General features: G+C 44.3%; 1 protein-coding gene across 1 annotated transcript in view; it reads right to left on the bottom strand.

Annotated features, from left to right (window-relative positions):
- Window positions 1-3076: 3076 nt before the first annotated feature.
- Window positions 3077-19867, bottom strand: part of LOC122945772 (sterol 26-hydroxylase, mitochondrial-like) — a 36729-nt gene continuing 19938 nt past the window's right edge. The window contains exons 2-9 of the mRNA XM_044304950.1: window positions 15323-15513; window positions 14554-14753; window positions 13837-14034; window positions 9925-10088; window positions 7757-7923; window positions 4511-4592; window positions 4220-4420; window positions 3077-3703 (exon numbers count right to left, since the gene is read on the bottom strand). Of these exons, the coding sequence (XP_044160885.1) occupies window positions 3581-3703; window positions 4220-4420; window positions 4511-4592; window positions 7757-7923; window positions 9925-10088; window positions 13837-14034; window positions 14554-14753; window positions 15323-15513 (1326 nt within the window). The 3' untranslated portion in view covers window positions 3077-3580. The remainder of the gene's footprint in view (window positions 3704-4219; window positions 4421-4510; window positions 4593-7756; window positions 7924-9924; window positions 10089-13836; window positions 14035-14553; window positions 14754-15322; window positions 15514-19867) is intronic.

Below are 19867 nucleotides of genomic sequence, written 5' to 3'. Positions count from 1 at the left end.
CTCCTCCATTGTCCAGTAATAATAACCAATGCTTTTGAATAATAAATTACTGGGAGTTTCTTAAACCTGATCTAAACAAGGAATAAAAGGTATAAAACACATTTGAAAAAATAAAAAATAAAGTTCTGTTCATTCTTCGTACCTCTAATAACCTATATGTCTTTGAAGATTGATGCCTGAAGGCGGTGCGTACTTGTGCGTTACCGGATCAGCATCTCATCGGCTGTGAGGACCGGTGGGGGCAGCCTGTATTCGGGGTGCCTGGACTGTGTTTGGGGTGCGCCTTATGATTAATTTGCAGCTAGAAGTGGAAGGTGCGTGCAAGACTGAGTGAGTGGAGATTGACTGCGAGGGGTCGATCTATGTCACAGGCTAGGAAGCTGTCTATATAACAGCATCAATTTGTGTCGCTTTTTACAATATGTAATTTTCACCAATGGCTTTAATTTTACAGAAAGCTACGCAGGAAGTGACATCAGAGAAGAGGTTCATACTTTCCTTTTAAAAATGCACAGTTTTCAAAAAAATGACACATAAATGCAGATATAAAACCATAAGGCATGCGTTTTTCAGGCATTTTTTTTTTTTACACTAAAAAAAGCCAAACCAAACTTATGTATAAAGAGGTCACTTTGTTTTCTGTAAATGAAGCTTAGAAAGCGCCTGCGCTGTAAATATGACCCGGACAGCGACAGAAGGAAGCAACAAATCAGGAAAATCCGGTTGAACGTGGGATATTTTCTGCTGTTTGTGCAAGAAAGCTAGACATTGACACCAGTTATGGTGCGCTTCCCCTTTAAGGGGACTTTAACGTTTAGATATGAAAATAAGAGCACAAGTGATGTAATGAAACCATGTGTCTATCTAGAGATGAGCGAATTTCATATTTTGAAATTTGTTTGCGATTCGTTTACTGGTATAAGCAGAATTACGTTATGGATTCCGTTACAACGGACCATAATGCAATTCTATGACTGAATGCATAACGGAATGCTTTTAGAGGCATTCCGTTATTCATTCCGTCACAATAGAAAACTATGGGCTGCAAAATGTATCTGTCCCGTTTCCGTTATACAGGGGAGTCCCCGTTAAGAGTGCCCTCTCTGACACAGGAAGAAGTACAACAGCGACTTAAAAAGATTAAAATAGACAAATCGCCAGGACCAGATGGCATACATCCCCGTAGCCTAAGAGACTTAAGTAATGTCATAGCCAGGCCCTTATTTCTGATATTTAAGGACTCTATACTGACAGGGAGTGTTCCACAGGATTGGCTCATAGCAACTGTGGTGCCAATATTAAAAAAGGGTCCAAAAACAGAACCCGGAAACTATAGGCCGGTGAGTTTTACATCTGTCGTGGGTAAACTGTTTAAAGGTTTTCTAAGAGATGCTATCTTGGAGTACCTCAACGGAGATAAGCAAATAACGCCATATCAGCATGGCTTCATGAGGGATCGGTCATGCCAAACTAATTTAATCAGTTTCTATGAGGAGGTAAGTTCTAGACTTGACAGCGGCGAATCAATGGATGTCGTATATCTGGACTTCGCCAAAGCATTTGACACTGTACCACATAAAAGGTTAGTATATAAAATGAGAATGCTCGGACTGGGAGAAAACGTCTGTAAGTGGGTAAGTAACTGGCTCAGTGATAGAAAACAGAGGGTGGTTATTAACGGTACTCACTCAGATTGGGTCACTGTCACTAGCGGGGTACCTCAGGGGTCAGTATTGGGCCCTATTCTCTTCAATATATTATTAATGATCTTGTAGAAGGCTTGCATAGTAAAATATAATTTTTTGCAGGTGACACTAAACTGTGTAAAGTAATTAACACTGAAGAGGACAGTATACTGTATATATACTACAGAGGACAGTATACTGTATATACACTACAGAGGACAGTATACTGTATATATATACTACAGAGGACAGTATACTGTATATATACACTACAGAGGACAGTATACTGTATATATACACTACAGAGGACAGTATACTACTACAGAGGGATCTGGATAGATTGGAGGCTTGGGCAGATAAGTGGCAGATGAGGTTTAACACTGACAAATGTAAGGTTATGCACATAGGAAGGAATAATGCAAGTCACCCGTACATACTAAATGGTAAAACACTCGGTAACACTGACATGGAAAAAGACCTAGGAATTTTAATAAACTGCAAACTAAGCTGCAAAAACCAGCGTCAGGCAGCTGCTGCCAAGGCCAATAAGATAATGGGTTGCATCAAAAGGGGCATAGATGCCCGTGATGAGAACATAGTCCTACCAATTTACACATCACTAGTCAGACCACACATGGAGTACTGTGTACAGTTCTGGGCTTCTGTGAACAAGGCAGACATAGCAGAGCTGGAGAGGGTCCAGAGGAGGGCAACTAAAGTAATAACTGGAATGGGGGGACTACAGTACCCTTGACAGCGGCGAATCAATGGATGTCGTATATCTGGACTTCGCCAAAGCATTTGACACTGTACCACATAAAAGGTTAGTATATAAAATGCGTCTGCGTCTGGAGGAAAGAAGGTTTTTACACAAACATAGAAGAGGATTCTTTACGGTAAGAGCAGTGAGACTATGGAGCTCTCTGCCTGAGGAGGTGGTGATGGTGGAGTCACTAAAGGAATTCAGGAGGGGCCTGGATGTATTTCTGGAGTGTAATAATATTACAGGCTATAGCTACTAGAGAGGGGTCGCTGATCCAGGGAGTTATTCTGATGCCTGATTGGAGTCCGGAAGGAATTTTTCCCCCCATAAGTGAAGAAAATTGGCTTCTACCTCACAGGTTTTTTTTGCCTTCCTCTGGATCAACTTGCAGGATGACAGGCCGAACTAGATGGAGAAATGTCTTTTTCGGCCTTATAAACTATGTTATGTACTATGTAATTGCAAAACAAAAATAAAAATAAAAGGAAAGAAACATAAATGTGACTGGACGTGAACCTCCATTCTTTGCGCTGAAGGTTGAATATTACAAAATGGAACATGGTGCAAAATAAAAAATATGGCTCATAATACAAAGTAACTTTTTTTTGTTGAATACCAAACAGCTATATTTATATAAAAAGTTGACCAATTTACTTTATTGAAACCGATCTGAACAGAATAATCATCATGAATTTCTGACGTGAATCTCCTAATGCTCGCTAGGATTTAATAAAATATATTCTCAAAGTCAATAGAAAAGTCTAAGAACACCTGAATTTATCCAGAAAATCAAAGAAAATTTAAGGCAAACCCACTTCTACGTTGGCACTTATGGACTATATGAGCCCCAGATTTGGCCTCTTGGGCCCTCAGGGGGTTGCAGTTCCTGCTTGACAAGTGGTTTAGATGTTGCTGCAGGTGGAAGGACAATGAAATGTGCAAAAGCCAGAAAAATCTCCAAAAGAAGCCTTAATAAGCGCACCTGACAATCAGGCTTTACGGGAGGAGGCTGGCCCCTGTTCTGAGCAGGTCCCCAGGCAGAATACCCGCCCCTGCAGCATGAAATACAGGATAGGATTCTGTATCTGATGAGAGGTGGCCGCTGCCGAGGAGAGTTATAAAGTGTCCGACCTCAGGCGGATCGCCTCTCTATAAACCGCAGGTTGATTTTCTCGCTCGGTGATAGGACGATACGTGCCATCGGTTTTACGTTTTCCATTTTGGCATCTGGTTTAACCTCGAACATCTTAATAATCTGCAGGAGAGAAAAACAAAGGGTTACGGATCCTGCATCAGATAAGAATCTGGTTAATTAGAACTACTACATCTGTACTACGTGGAGCTGTTATATAAGCACCGCTACATCGGCGCTATAGAGCACTGCCACATCGGCGCTATAGAGCACTGCCACATCGGCGCTATAGAGCACAGCCACATCGGCGCTATAGAGCACAGCCACATCGGCGCTATAGAGCACCGCCACATCGGCGCTATAGAGCACCGCCACATCGGCGCTATAGAGCACCGCCACATCGGCGCTATAGAGCACCGCCACATCGGCGCTATAGAGCACCGCCACATCGGCGCTATAGAGCACCGCCACATCGGCGCTATAGAGCACCGCCACATCGGCGCTATAGAGTACTGCTCCCTTTAGATATTAATATATTAGGGGTTTCCATTGTTAACCAGCAGAATTGTGAATGCAGCTCTGGATGTGAATGGAGTAAATATCTCAAAGTCTATATTTAAAAAACATGAACAGCCTTACCCGAGACAGTGCCAAGTGCATCTCCAGCTCTGCGATCCGCTTCCCCACGCAGGCGCGCAGCCCGTAGCCGAAGGGTATGGAGCTGAATGGGTGGTGTGTCATGCCCCCATCTCGAAGCCACCGCTGTGGATAAAACTTTTCTGAGTCCTTGAAATTGGCTTCATCCCTGGAGATGGCGTAATGGTTTATTGCGAAGAGGGTCTGCAAGGAGGAAGGAACACACAGTACGTGATCAGAGTGGAGGGCAAAGGTGGCTTAAAGGGGAGTCACATCTTAAGCCATAAAACTTACATTTTTGGGGAACTTGTAGTCTCCGATTACCACCTCGTGCTCACTGATAATTCTTGCATTGGTTGGAATGACTGGATAAAGTCTGCAGAGAGGAGTGACAGACAACATTTGTTAGTCCTAATCCTCCTGGTTCATGAACAGAATTCTGGAGCAACAGTGAAGACCGACTGTAATAATACAGGAGGAGTTAGGGTTGCCACTAGAGATGTGCGAATTTGAAATTCATTCACACTTCGTTTGTTGGTAAAAGGCGAATTGTGTTATGGATTCTGTTACCACGGACCATAACGCAATTCTATGACGCAATACATAACGGAATGCCTTTAGAGTCCTCTCCTGCATAACGGAAACGGGACGGATCCGCTCTACAGCCCATAGACTTCTATTTTGACAGAATGAATAACGGAATGTCTCTAAAGCATTCCGTCGTAGAATTGCGTTATGGTCCGTGGTAACAGAATCCAATTTTGCTTTTACCACCAGAGTGTGAACGAATTTCATAAGTGGAAATTCGCTCATCTCTTGTTGCCACCTTTCTCAATAAAAAATACCGACCAAGTTAAGCTATACCCCAAAGAGGGTGTGTGGTTGTGGGGCGGTGGCTTAACACTGGGTGTTAAGGTGCTGTCATATTGTGGCTCCCAGTAATATTAATGCCCCTAGTAATATTAATGCCCCCATTAGTGCCCCCCAGTAATAGTAATGCCCCCATGAGTTCCCCCTAGTAAGAGTAATACCCCCATTAATGCTCCTCAGTAAGAGTAATGCCCCCATTAATGCTCCTCAGTAAGAGTAATGCTCCCATTAATACTCCTCAGTAAGGCCTCATGCACACGACCGTTGTGTGCATCCGTGGCCGTTGTGCCGTTTTCCGTTTTTTTTCACGGACCCATTGACTTTCAATGGGTCCGTGGAAAAATCGGAAAATGCACCGTTTGGCAGCCGCATCCGTGAGCCGTGTTTCCTGGCCGTGAAAAAAATATGACCTGTCCTATTTTTTTCACGGCCAACGGTTCACGGGCCCATTCAAGTCAATGGGTCCGTGAAAGAACACGGATGCACACAAGATTGGCATCCGTGTCCGTGATCCGTGGCCGTAGGTTTTAGTTTCATACAGACGGATCCGAAGATCCGTCTGCATAAAAGCTTTTTCAGAGCTGAGTTTTCACTTCGTGAAAACTCAGATCCGACAGTATATTCTAACACAGAGGCGTTCCCATGGTGATGGGACGCTTCTAGTTAGAATACACTACAAACTGTGTACAAGACTGCCCCCTGCTGCCTGGCAGCACCCGATCTCTTACAGGGGGATATGATAGTACAATTAACCCCATCAGGTGCGGCCCCCGATCATCGGTGGCAGCGGAGTAGAAGATTTTCATACTTACCTGGCTGCTGGCTGCTGCGATGTCTGCGTCCGGCCGGGAGCTCCTCCTACTGGTAAGTGACAGCAATGCGCCGCACAGACCTGTCACTTACCAGTAGGAGGAGCTCCCGGCCGGACACAGAGATCGCAGCAGCCAGCAGCCAGGTAAGTATGAATCTTCTACTCCGCTGCCACCGATGATCGGGGGGGGGGGGGGGGGGCACACTGGCCCCAATGCTATTATTACAATAGAGGGAGGGAGGGGGGGGTTGGGGGGGCGCGCACACTGGCCCCAATGCTATTATTACAATAGAGGGAGGGAGGGGGGGGGGTTGGGGGGGGCGCGCACACTGGCCCCAATGCTATTATTACAATAGAGGGAGGGAGGGAGGGGGGTGCGCACACTGGCCACCAACGAGTTAACAACAGGGGAGGGGGGGCCCACTGGCCACCAATGAGTTAAAAACAGGGGGGGGGGGTCTGCCCCCTGCTGCCTGGCAGCACCTGCCAGGCAGCAGGGGACAGTCATGTACACAGTTTTTTTGTATATTCTAACCTGAAGCGTCTCCATCACCATGGGAACGCCTCTGTGTTAGAATATACTGTCGGAAATGAGTTTCACGATGTAGCTCATATCCGACAGTATATTCTAACATAGAGGCGTTCCCATGGTGATGGGGACGCTACAAGTTAAAATATACCATCGGATTGGAGAAAACTCCAATCCGATGGTATAACAGAACTCCAGACTTTACATTGAAAGTCAATGGGGACGGATCCGTTTGAAATGGCACCATATTGTGTCAACATCAAACGGATCCGTCCCCATTGACTTGCATTGTAATTCAGGACGGATCCGTTTGGCTCCGCACGGCCAGGCGGACACCAAAATGACTTTTTTTTCATGTCCGTGGATCCTCCAAAAATCAAGGAAGACCCACGGACGGAAAAACGGTCACGGATCACGGACCAACGGAACCCCGTTTTGCGGACCGTGAAAAAAAACGTCCGTGTGCATGAGGCCTAAGAGTAATGCTCCTCAGGAGGGGAGTAATGCTCCCATTAATACTCCTCAGTAAGAGTAATGCCCCCATTAATGCTCCTCAGTAAGAGTAATGCTCCCATTAATGCTCCTCAGTAAGAGTAATGCTCCCATTAATGCTCCTCAGTAAGAGTAATGCTCCCATTAATGCTCCTCAGTAAGAGTAATGCCCCCATTAATGCTCCTCAGTAAGAGTAATGCCCCCATTAATACTCCTCAGTAAGAGTAATGCCAACTTGTCTGCTTCTGCAAAATTAAAAAATTAAAAATAAATGAACACCTCCATTTGATGGTGCTGCGGTGAACATTCAGCCTTTACCGCGTGCAGGCGGTACTAATGAGCGCTACACAGTGGAAGAGCTTATTAGTAACTGTCCTGATGGGAAAATACCAGAGACTGGTTGACAACCCGAGATGGTGTCCATGAGTGGTAGTCAGCTACTATGTGCTACCTGTGTAGGTATTAAAGGGGAACCTGTCCCCGGGATTTTGTGCATAGAGCTGAGGACATGGGTTGCTAGATGGCTGATAGCACATCCGCAATACCCAGTCCCCATAGCTCTGTGTGCTTTTATTGTGGAAAAAATGACTATTTGATACATATGCTAATTACCCTGAGATGAGTCCTGTATGTGAGAAGAGTCAGGGACAGGACTCATCTCAGGTTAATTTGCATATGTATCAAATAGTTTTTTTTCCACAATAAAAGCACACAGAGCTATGGGGACTGGGTATTGCGGATGTGCTGGCGGCCATCTAGCAACCCATGTCCTCAGCTCTATACACAAAATCCCGGTGACAGGTTCCCTTTAACATCTGTAAAAGTAGATGATCCCACCTCAGGGTCTCCTTGATCACGGCCCTCAGTAAAGGCATGTGGGTGATATCATCGGCTTCAGGTATGCAATCCATCGGGACGGCCTTTGTGATCTCTTCATACAAGGTTTTCTGGAGCTCCGGCTCTCGTGCCAAGTGATAGAGAGACCAGCAGAGTGTGTTTGATGTCTGGAAATGGAGCAAAAACACAATATATATTGCAAAAATATACACCCCCCTCGACCTTGTCTTCTATGTTTGACCACCAAGCTACCATGAAGATTCCCTGCAGCATATCTCTATACACATGCAGGGCTGCAGAGGTAGCAGGGGGGGGAGGGGGGGGTACAAATGCACATGGTAGGTATGTAGGCCCTGCTACATATTTTGCATTAGGACCCAGGAGCTTCCAGTTCCGCCTCTGTATACCTGTAGTACTACAATTCCCTGTCGTCCTAACAGCAGCACAAGTGGGGATTACTCCCCTGTGAAGCTGGTAAGGACAGTAGGAATTTTTGTTGAAAAAAGAAAATTACTGCCAAGTATAATTAATTAATTAAACGCACCCCTATATAGGACTCCCCGCCCTGGCAGGAGGTGCTTTTTTTCTGTCCTGTGAACCTAGGACAGGCCAGACTCCCAAGCTGGAGTCTGTTTATATCCTAGAGGGCTTTCAGCCGAGGTCTTGAGAACAATTTCACACTCCAGGGCGTAGTCTACAAATAAGAAGTATTCCAGGATAAACAAGATCTTCCTTCAATGGTGTGCTGATAAAGAGGTAGTAGCCTCAGATCCTCCTCTTTCATCTATTTTACAGTTTCTTTAAGATGGTCTGGACAAGGGTCTAAGCCCATCTACACTCAGAGTCCATATCTCTGCTTTATCTGCCGGTCTTGGCAGATCTTTCTGCCCTGAGTGGGATTTATCTATTGTTCTAAAGGGGTTATGTTCTTCCCCATTTAAACCTTTGGAAAGTGTTGACCTTAGGTTTTTTTCCCTAAAGGGTCACCTTTTTGTTGGCCATTACCTCGGCCAAAAGGATTAGAGAACCTCAAGCCCTGGGGGCCTCTGAGCCACAAATATTATTTCTTCAGGACAAGCTCCTGCTAAGATTCCTTCCGACCTATGTACCAAAAGTTCCGTCTTTAAGGAATACCAACCAGACAATATCTCTACCAGTCTTCTGTCCTTCCCCATCATCTCCAGAAGAAGAAATGTTGCATACTTTGGACATTCCTAGAATCCTAAGAATTTATCTGGACAGAACTGTGGGCTTCAGAAGATCTGAAAATCTCCTTTTATCATATGCCGGTAAAAACAAGGGTCTTAGAGCCTCTAAACCTTCTTTGAGCAGGTGGGTAAAGGTGGCTATCCTGGTAGCTTTCCTATCTCAGGATTTGGCTCCTCCATCCTTTATGACTGCCTATTCCACCAGGGCAGTCTCAACTTCCCATGCCGAAAAGAAGCTGATTCCGCTAGACCAGATCTGTTCTGCTGCTTCCTGGAGCTCCCAAAGCACCTTTATTAGACATTATCGTCTGGACTCTTCTAGACGGTCTGAGGGAGTGGCCTTTGGACAGTCTATTCTAAGTGCCGCTCTCTCTTAAAAAATGGGGGCCCTCCCAATTTGTGTGCTGTACTCCTTGCTAAGTCCCCACTTATGCTGCTGGTTAGGATGACAGGGAAGTGTTAATTTTTAACGTAAATTTGTTTTCCCTTAGTCCTAACAGCAGCACACAAATTTCCCACCCTATCTGGGTTATTATTTCTACTTGCTAAAAAGCACCTCCTGCCAGGGTGGGGAGTCCTATATTGGGGTGGGTTTAATTAATTAATTAAACTTGACAGTAGTTTTCTTTTTTCAACAAAAGTTCTGCCTGTCCTGACCGGCTTCACAGGGGAGGAATCCCCACTTGTGCTGCTGTTAGGACTAAGGGAAAACAAATTTACGTAAAAAATTAACGCTTCACCAAAGCAGGCAGCAAAGTCTTTCATGGGAATCTAAGAAACAGCGCCCCCTATTGTGTAGTGTCTTTACATGTTAGCAAGAAGTGCTCTGAGGTACATACTGGTGGTATTCTTCTAGCATATGGCCTCTGACCCCCTAAAACAAGCCTAAGGGTAGATATCTTATATCCCAGGATTATCACGTCACATTGTAGGTAAATAAGAAGGTGAAGGGTTACGCACGGTGTCCACGCCGGCCATCAGCAGCTCGCACACGCTGCCGTACACCTCCGGGAGACTGAGTTTACCATTGGATAACAGGTGGGTCAGGTATTCGCCCTGCACCTCCTCCCCGCTCTCGAGCCGCGCCTGGATCTCACTCATCTTCTTATCCACCAGCTTCTTACCTGGAGCAGATCAAATGTGTGATACAGTCTGCTGAGCCAATGTATCTAAGCCTATCATGTGTGATACAGTCTGCTGAGCCAATGTATCTAAGCCTATCATGTGTGATACAGTCTGCTGAGCCAATGTATCTAAGCCTATCACATGCAATGCCGTCTGCTGAGCCAAAGTATCTAAGCCTGAGTTTAAAGAGACAGGGGGCACACCAAATACTGACAGGAGTGCAAAGGGTGGAATAATTAAATATGACAAATTATCTGACCCAAGAGAGAGTCAAAAAGAGCCACCCCATAAATGCACATCCAACCATAAAGGGATACAAAAATATATATAAAGTTTATTTGGACACAACAACACACACGCATTAAAAAATTGTATACAATATGGAACAAAGTGCGGTATGCAATAAAATATATGTAACCGACACATACAGGTCCACTGAGTTTATCACATCTGAATATATGTGTAATCAACCAGCATATAAAACAATACAATAAATCACATGTAGCAAATGTAAGGTAAGGGTAAGACCACTAGAATTGAAAATGCAGGCAGACCAACATAGGGTCCAATATCAAGAGCCAAACCTACATAGCCAGCTGGTGCAGTGGACCTGGAAACATAACAAGCGCCCATGTTATGTTTCCAGGTCCACTGCACCAGCTGGCTATGTAGGTTTGGCTCTTGATATTGGACCCTATGTTGGTCTGCCTGCATTTTCAATTCTAGTGGTCTTACCCCTCCTTACATTTGCTACATGTGATTTATTGTATTGTTTTATATGCTGGTTGATTACACATATATTCAGATGTGATAAACTCAGTGGACCTGTATGTGTCGGTTACATATATTTTATTGCATACCGCACTTTGTTCCATATTGTATACAATTTTTTAATGCGTGTGTGTTGTTGTGTCCAAATAAACTTTATATATATTTTTGTATCCCTTTATGGTTGGATGTGCATTTATGGGGTGGCTCTTTTTGACTCTCTCTTGGGTCAGATAATTTGTCAAAAGTATCTAAGCCTATCACATGCAATGCCGTCTGCTGAGCCAAAGTATCTAAGCCTATCACGTGTGATACAATCTGCTGGAACAGGGCATCTATGCCTATCATGTGCGATATTATCTCACACAGCAAGGTAGTATGACATCCTCCTTATGCAATGTTATTATAGTACTACTACTACCACTACTTACTATTACCACTACTTACTATTACCACTACCTCTACTTACTACTACTACTACTACTACCTCTACTTACTACTACTACTACTACTACCTCTACTTACTATTACTACTACTTACTATTACCACTACTTACTATTACTACCTCTACTTACTACTACTAACACTGCTTACTATTACTATTATCAATACTTATTACTACTTACTATTACCACCACTTACTATTATTACTATCTCTACTTACTACTACTACTTACTATTACTACTACTACCACTACTTACTATTACTACTACCACTACTTACTATTACTACTACCACCACTTATTACTACTACCTCTACTTACCATTACTACTACTTCTACTAAAACTACTTACTACTACCACTACTTACTATTACTACTACCTACTTACTATTACTACTACCACTACTTACTATTACTACTACCACTACATATTTTTACCACTAAGTAGTAATAGTATGTAAAGGCAGTAGTAATAGTAAGTATTACTAGTACCAATACTTACTATTACCACTACTTACTATTACCACTACCTCTACTTACTATTATTACTACTACTACTACTTACTATTAGTGGCAGTAGTAATAGTAAGGTAGTAGTAATAGTAAGCAAAAGTAGTAGTAATAGTAAGTAGTGGTACTAGTAATAGTACCATTACTTACTATTACCGCTACTTACTATTACTACTGCCGCTACTAACAATACCTACTATTACTACTATCTACTACTACCATCCCCACTTACTATTACTACTACCTCTACTTACTACTACTACCACTACTTACTATTACTACTACCTCTACTTATTATTACTACCACCCAGGGCCGGTGCTACCATAAGGCAGACCAAGCGGCTGCCTTAGGGCGCACCCTGGGGGAGGGCGGAAAAATGAACCTTTTTTTTATTTTAAATCACTTAGGCTACTTTCACACTAGCGTTCGGGTGTCCGCTTGTGAGCTCCGTTTGAAGGGGCTCACAAGCGGCCCTGAACGCAGCCGCCTGGCCCTAATGCATTCTGAGTGGACGCGGATCCGCTCAGAATGCATCAGTCTGGCAGCGTTCAGCCTCCGCTCCGCTCAGCAGGCGGACACCTGAACGCTGCTCGCAGCGTTCGGGTGTTCGCCTGGCGGTGCGGAGGCAAGCGGATCCGTCCAGACTTACAATGTAAGTCAATGGGGACGGATCCGTTTGAATATGACACAATATGGCTCAATTTTCAAACGGATCCGTCCCCCATTGACTTTCAATGTAAAGTCTGGACGGATCCGTCTGAGGCTACTTTCACACTTAGAAATTTTTTAACAATATAATGCAGACGGATCCGCTCTGAACGCATGTGTGAAAGTAGCCTTACTTGTGAGTTGTGGAGGGGGAGAAATGTGACATGGGAGTGATGTGACAGAGGGGATTATGTAAAAAGGAGGGGGAGAAATGTGACATGGGGGGCTAATGACTGATGGATCGAGGCTGATGTCTGACATGGGGGTCTGATCTGAGGTCTGATTAACATTGGGGGTCTGATTGCTGGTCTGACCTGAGGTGTAATGGAAAATATTTTTTTCTTATTATCCTCCTCTAAAACCTAGGTGCGTCTTAGAGGGCGAAAAATACGGTCCTCAAACCAGCGATTGTCTGAAGCAGAGAGAAGATACCAGGACCACACAGAGGAGAAGCCAGCTGCTGCAGACGGGACCAGGGCCAGGTGAGCTGCGAGGGGGGGCGACAAAATGTAGCTTCGCTTGTGTTGGCAAAAATCCTTGCACCGGCCCTGCTACCACCACTACTTTTACCACTACTTACTATTACTACTACCACTACTTACTATTACCACTACCTTTACTTACTATTACTACTACTTACTATTTCCACTAGTTACTATTAAACTAGTACCACTACTTACTATTACCACTACCGCTACTAACAATACTTACTATTACTATTATCATCACTAATTACTATTACTACTACATATTATTAGTATTACCTATACTTACTATTACTATTACCTCTACTTACTATTACCACTGCCGCTACTAACAATACTTACTATTACTACTATCTACCATTATCACTTCTTACCATTACCACTACTTACTATTACCACTACCACTACTTATTATTACATTTACCTATACTTACTATTACTACTACCTCTACTTACTATTACTACTATTTACTATTACCACTACTTACTATTACCACTGCCACTGCTTACTATTTCTTTTACCTCTACTTACTATTACTACTACCTGTACTTACTATTCCTACTACCTCTACGTACTATTACTACTACTTACTATTACTACTACCTACTATTACTACTACCATTTCTTACTATTTCTACTAACACTACTAATACTACTACCTACCACTACTTAATAGTACCACTACCTACTACCACTACTAATACTACTACTACTTACTGTTATCAGTTACTACTACTACCTATCACTAGTACTACTTAGTGCAACTTCCCACCACTATTTAATAACACTTCTTACTACTACTACTACTACTCAGTTCTTGGGAACTAACCATAATCAAAGACATTGTCCCAGTTTTCCATGTAGCGGTCCCAGTATGGCAGGACTCGTCGTGTCCACTCAGGCAGGAAGGTCACAAATACCGTATTCCTGAACATTTGGTTAATGGAGTCTATAAACCTCTGTGTTTCGGGGGGAATATTTTTCTCCAAACAGCCCATCCTGGTCTCAAACACGATGCAGGACACCCCTGGGGGAAACATGATCACATAAGGGTGAAGACATGTTCTCCTAGATCACCTGATGAGACAATGCCCTGGTCCCCACCTGTCATCATCCTGTCATTTTTAGGTCCAAAATTCTATGCTAATTCATTCCTCATTATATCTCTACGGCCATCAAGCTCCATTTTTCTGACACAGAGATCCAAATGCATCGCCGAAGTATAAACCTCTGTCCTCCTGCAGCCACCACTAGGGGGAGCTGCATAGTGTGTAATTATTGAGTGAGCTCCAGTGCTCCCCCTAGTAGTGGGAGCAGGCAGAGCGAGTGCTATCATTTACCTCCATGGCTATGCTGGGGATTCCGAGGTCTGTCTCAGGCAAACAGCTGGGAGAACTATTCATTTAATCACTGCAGAAATTTTAACTTAATTGAATTAAAAACAAAAGGGTATTCAAGGATGGACCTTCACGAGAGCACAGCTTTTGTGTGTGCTCCAAATACAGGGAGGATCTAGTGGGGGGTCTAGCTGATCATATATGATCACCTTCAAAAGCGAATCTGTACATCTCGTTGGCCATGTCGTTGACGGTTTCCCCGGACGGGCTCTGCTTGCGCAAGTCCTGCAGCCTGACCATGAAGTCTGAGACGACCTCGTTAATGCTCCTGGCATAGCTCTTTGCTTCTTTAGGCTTCAACATCTTCTGGTTTAAGACGGTCCTGAGGGAATGCCACTTCTCTCCACGCCTGGAATAGCAGAAGATTCAAATTAGCAGGAAACTGCATAAAAAGCAATCGCATAAACTTCTGTAATAAACCCAAGTATAGAAGGAGCACTATTTTCCTAGTGTAGGGAGTTTTACAGGTGACGCAATGCTCCCTGGGTAAAAGGATGTGCAGATTAGCAGATACAGACTGCCATAACATCCTGGGAGGGAAGACCCGCACAAGGTGCGCCCCCCCATCCATTCTCCATGATCAGAATGCTTCTGGTTTTGAGGGGAGGGAGAATACATTTGGGGATTACTAGTCATGCAATTCTCCTATATCAAGGGTAAGCCTACACTTCAAAGGGGATTGTTGCTTTCATGTTACTAATATATTCTGTTTTAATTCCTTGCCATTCTCAAGATATCTCCTTGCTGTCAGTGAATAGCCAAGCTTACATTCAGAAGTTAAAAACCACTACATACCAGATTCTTTTCACAGATGAAGGTTTGTTGCAATTGTATCGAGTCTAGACAATTCTCTGTGACATAAACACGTCTTTCTGTTCTGACAGTTTGTTACAATGTATCAGTCTGGAATGAACTCACTCTGTGAAAGGCCCATAAGACACATTCCGCAGTTCCCGATGTAACCTCCAGAGGTCGATCTCGTTCCTCAGGGGGTATTTCCCCTCCTGTCGCAGAACAACCTCCAAAATGACTGGATCTGCGATGTTAACCATCCGGTACTTGCCGATCTCTGACTTCCACCATGATCCATAGCGCTTCTTGTATATCAGCTGATGTAATATGGAGAGAGGGAAAATAAATACTTTATACTGCAGGAGCAATCTAGACATTATTATTGGTGCAGTATATGGCAGTATTATACTATACTATACTATGCACGACTGTCGGCTCTGCATAGCACGCTTGTTAGCATTTTGTGAGCACTGCTATTGATGCTTTGTATGGCAGCATTATGTGGGCATTGCCTTATGTATGGCAGTATTAGTGAGGCGGTTATGTGCTGTGTGTCATTGATATTTAATGTATGGCTGTATTAGGTGGGCATTATACGGCACTGTTATTGGGGTATTACAGAATTATAGTGCACTGTATGGGGCTATTATTGGGGGAGGGTTAGGTTGGTGCTTGATGTCACTGATTTTTAGTTAGTTAATGTATGGCAGTATTATATTGGCATTGTAGGACACTATTATTGGGTGATTGCATAACAGAATTGCGGTGTGTGAGCACTGTATGGCACTATTATTTTGGTCCTCTATAGCGCATTTAACTAATACATGCTAGTATTTATGGATAGCTTAGGGCACTGTTATTAGGCGACTGCATGGCACATTGATTTGGACAATGATATAGGAATATATCAGATGTGACGCCCTTTTATTGTTGTATCTTATGAATGCTGGAGCTGTTGTATGGCGGGATTACATGTGCACTCTAGGGCAGTGTTTGTGAGTACAGTATGGCACTATTATTGTGGTTGTATTATATTGGTGTTCTATGGCGATTACATTTGACTTTTTTATTTTTATTTGGAAAGTTATAATGTAACATATATGTGAAACCCTTTCATTATTGTTATATCGTATCTCGATGTATCGTCCGATGCACGAGGAAACACTCAGTCACTGGGTTAAATGACAGGTAAGCAGCAGATCATGTTGTCTCAAAGGTCAAAGCAAAACTCTTTGAGGTTGTCCTTCTCAGTTTATTAACCTTCCCTTATCTCTTTATCCTTGGACAAAGCATTTGCGAAACCCGTAGTAATCAGGACACCACCGCTGACGGACGTCTGCTTGCATTGTATTGTTATTTTATGCACTTATATAGCGCTACCATATTCTGCAGAGCTTTACAGACATTCGCATCAAGCTGTCCCCAAAGGGGCTCACAATCTAAGGTCCTTATCAGTCTGTCTTTGGAGTGTGGGAGGAAACCCACGCCAACAAGGGGAGAACGTACAAACTCCATGCAGATGTTCTCCTTGGTGGGATTTGAGCCTAGGACCCCAGTGAGCCACCGCTAACCGCTGAGCCACCGCTAACCGCTGAGCCACCGCTAACCGCTGAGCCACCGCTAACCACCGTACTGATTTTATGGTAAACTGTTGCCTGGTTACTGAGTTCAAAGCAAGAAAAAAAGGGTCATAGGGCCCAATAAATCCCACCAGGGACCCCCTCTATAGATGCTTTACAACATAGCTATTTATAATTACAGTAAAATATATATCCCAAAAATTACCCACAGTGTGAAATTAGAATTATCCGTCAGCCTGCGGTTTCCAACACATTCTTGGGAGGTTTTTTGTGTGCCAGGTATCGCAAAAGAAACAAATGGGGTCATTTATAAAGACTGGCGCTTTAGACGCCAGTCTTAATACCCCTGTGCTGGTGCTTGATGAAAAAAAAGTTTTCGTTTAGTCCTCCTGCATTCTGAATGGAAAGAGACCCGTTCAGGATCCATCAGGATGTCTTCCGTTCTGGCAGTATTCCGTTTTGTGACTTGACACAAAACCGCTGCAAGTCAGCCAGTTTAGCCAGTCAATGAAAGTCAATGGTGACAGATCCGGTTTTCTAAGAGTCTAAAAAAAGTAGCATGATAGCTCGCGAACATGGTAGTCAGTGGACTCGTAAAGCTATATGGAGTTCTTGTCCACCATTCCCTGACGAAGCCACGCGGCGAAATATGTCGGGAGGGTTGCGCTCTGTCATTTAGCCAGTCAGCCTGACAATTTACCCAGTTTAGCCAGCAATTTAGGGAGGTTTGTGGATGACTTGTGTGTAGATACCCCAGCATGAGCAATAGCACCCATAAACGTGGGCTCGAACTCCACATAGCACAGACATTGCAGATGTGCGAGTTTGTGTACGTGCAGACATCCCAGCATGAGCAATAGCACTTCAAAAGTGTAGCACTATAGGTGTGCACGATGCCGGCTCACCCCCTTACCGCCCATGCACGCCCACTTTTTGAGATCTGGCGTGAGCAGGGAAAAGTCGCAGATCGCGGTAGAACCTGAGTGCGTTTGAAGACCCACGGCTTATTTTAATTCTACAGATCTTGCATATGGCTGAGGATTTGTGTGCTGGTCCTCTGGAGAAAAAAAACAAAACACCATACGGGAAGCGAGGCAGCCGAGCACCAGTTCCCGAGCTGACCACAATAGAAGCAGATCTGGCCCTACCAGTTCTTTTAGTTGCGGCCACCATTCTCCTCCACAGCACCCAGATTCAGGTCCCGTCAGTCATCATCATCATAGTCCTCACCATCCCTGACACTTTTATCAGACTGAGATATCATGGTGGGTCTTAGGCCCCCCTTCCCTGCGCCGCATTTTCCCCGAATGCCCCCAAAGCCAATACTGTGGTTACGGAGGCCACCACTACCACAGGTATGCATGGGGGTCTTCAGTGTCCTCCTGAACCTCCTCCTCACCGCAGTACAAATGGTGACTGCTCTGACACAAGTCATTATCAGCGAGACCCACTTGACTCTCTGCCTTAGCGTGTGGTGGGGTTTGGTTGCTTCTTCTTAGGAAAAAAGAAGGCTTCCCGCTAGGAAGGGGCAGTGAAGACAGAGTGCTCCACTGAAAGCCTTCTCTGGGGCTGCAAGAAGGAGGAGCAGGAAGAACGCTGTGACTAGGGATGAGCGAATCGACTTCGGATGAAACATCCGAAGTCGATTCGCATAAAACTTCGTTCTAATACTGTACGGAGCAGGGGCTCTGTACAGTATTAGAATGTACTGTCTCCGATTAGCTGAAGTTATTGCTTCGCGAAGTCTCGCGAGACCGCATAATAACTTCATAAATTAATTTGTACTGTAAAAAAACATTTGCCGAACTCTGGTTTGGTTCCAAGTGGTAATGTGACCCCTCGGCTCCACGGCACAGTGTCAGACTCAGAAGTCTCCACCACTTCATCCTGCTGCGACTGAGAGGAGGAGTGAGCCGTCCCATCTACAATCCCAACCTTTCTCCTCAATGATAATGTTGCACCTTTCCGAGGTCAGCAGAGACAACTGACAACTAACGACAACTAACTACTGCTGCTGCTGCTGCTGCTACTACTGCTACTACTACTGCTGCTGCTGCTACTACTGCTGCTGCTGCTGCTGCTGCTGCTACTACTGCTACTACTGCTGCTGCTGCTGCTGCTGCTGCTACTACTACTGCTGCTGCTGCTACTACTACTCTTTTGTTTTGAACCTTTCCTTATTCCAGACATTTTATTATGAGACCTAATGTAAACAATTTTCCTAAGTGACAAGTCCCAGGTTTGGTACACAGTCACACAAATTATAGACCGGTTATAGCAAAGTTGCAAGTGCGTTTTCTGTAACTTGAAGACAGAGATGCAATTGCCATATTTTTCGCCCTATAAAGAGCACCTAGGCTTAGAGGAGAATTTTTTTTTTTTTAATCAGACCTCCATTTTAATAAGACCCCAATCAGAACTTAGATTAAGCACCCAATGGTAATAAGGGCCCTATTCAAACCTCCGATCAGACCCCCAACTAAACCGTAGATCAGATGCCCAATCAGACATCAGACCTTTATGTAAACAAGCCCCCATTTGAAGCAGACCTCAGATCAGAGAAAAAGAATAAGCTATCCTCTGCTGGTCCAGACGCCGCCGCTCATAACATCCCATGTGCAACAACATCCTCATGCTGTGTGCAATCACAGCACAGCCAGTGGCAGAGGAAGACCAGGAAGCGGTGAGTACAGAGCCCGGGGAGCGCTGCAGTCACCGCTTCCCAGTCCTCTTGTACTAATGAGCGTTTCCATAATGGAATCGCTCATTAGTATTCGCCCCATAAGACGCACTGACATTTCCCCCCGCTTTGCATCTTATAGAACAAAAAAATACGGTAAATGTCCTTCCTGCTGTCCGCATCCGTTCCTCCATTCCGCGGCCCCGCTAAAAAAAATATAACATGTCCTATTCTTGTCCGCGCTTTGCAGACAAGAATAGGCATTTATATTGAAGCCTGTCCGTGCCGTTCCGCAAATTGTGGAACGCACACAGATGCCATCCGTGTTTAGCGGATCTGCGATTTGCGGACTGCAAAACACACCACGGTCATGTGCATGAGGCCTAACTTTGCATACTGGGAATTGTAGTT

This window comes from Bufo gargarizans, chromosome 8 (genome assembly GCF_014858855.1).
Source record: "Bufo gargarizans isolate SCDJY-AF-19 chromosome 8, ASM1485885v1, whole genome shotgun sequence".
Classification (NCBI taxonomy): Eukaryota; Metazoa; Chordata; class Amphibia; order Anura; family Bufonidae; genus Bufo; species Bufo gargarizans.
Note: the sequence above shows the minus strand (reverse complement) of the source record. Positions and strands in the feature narration are given on the sequence as shown.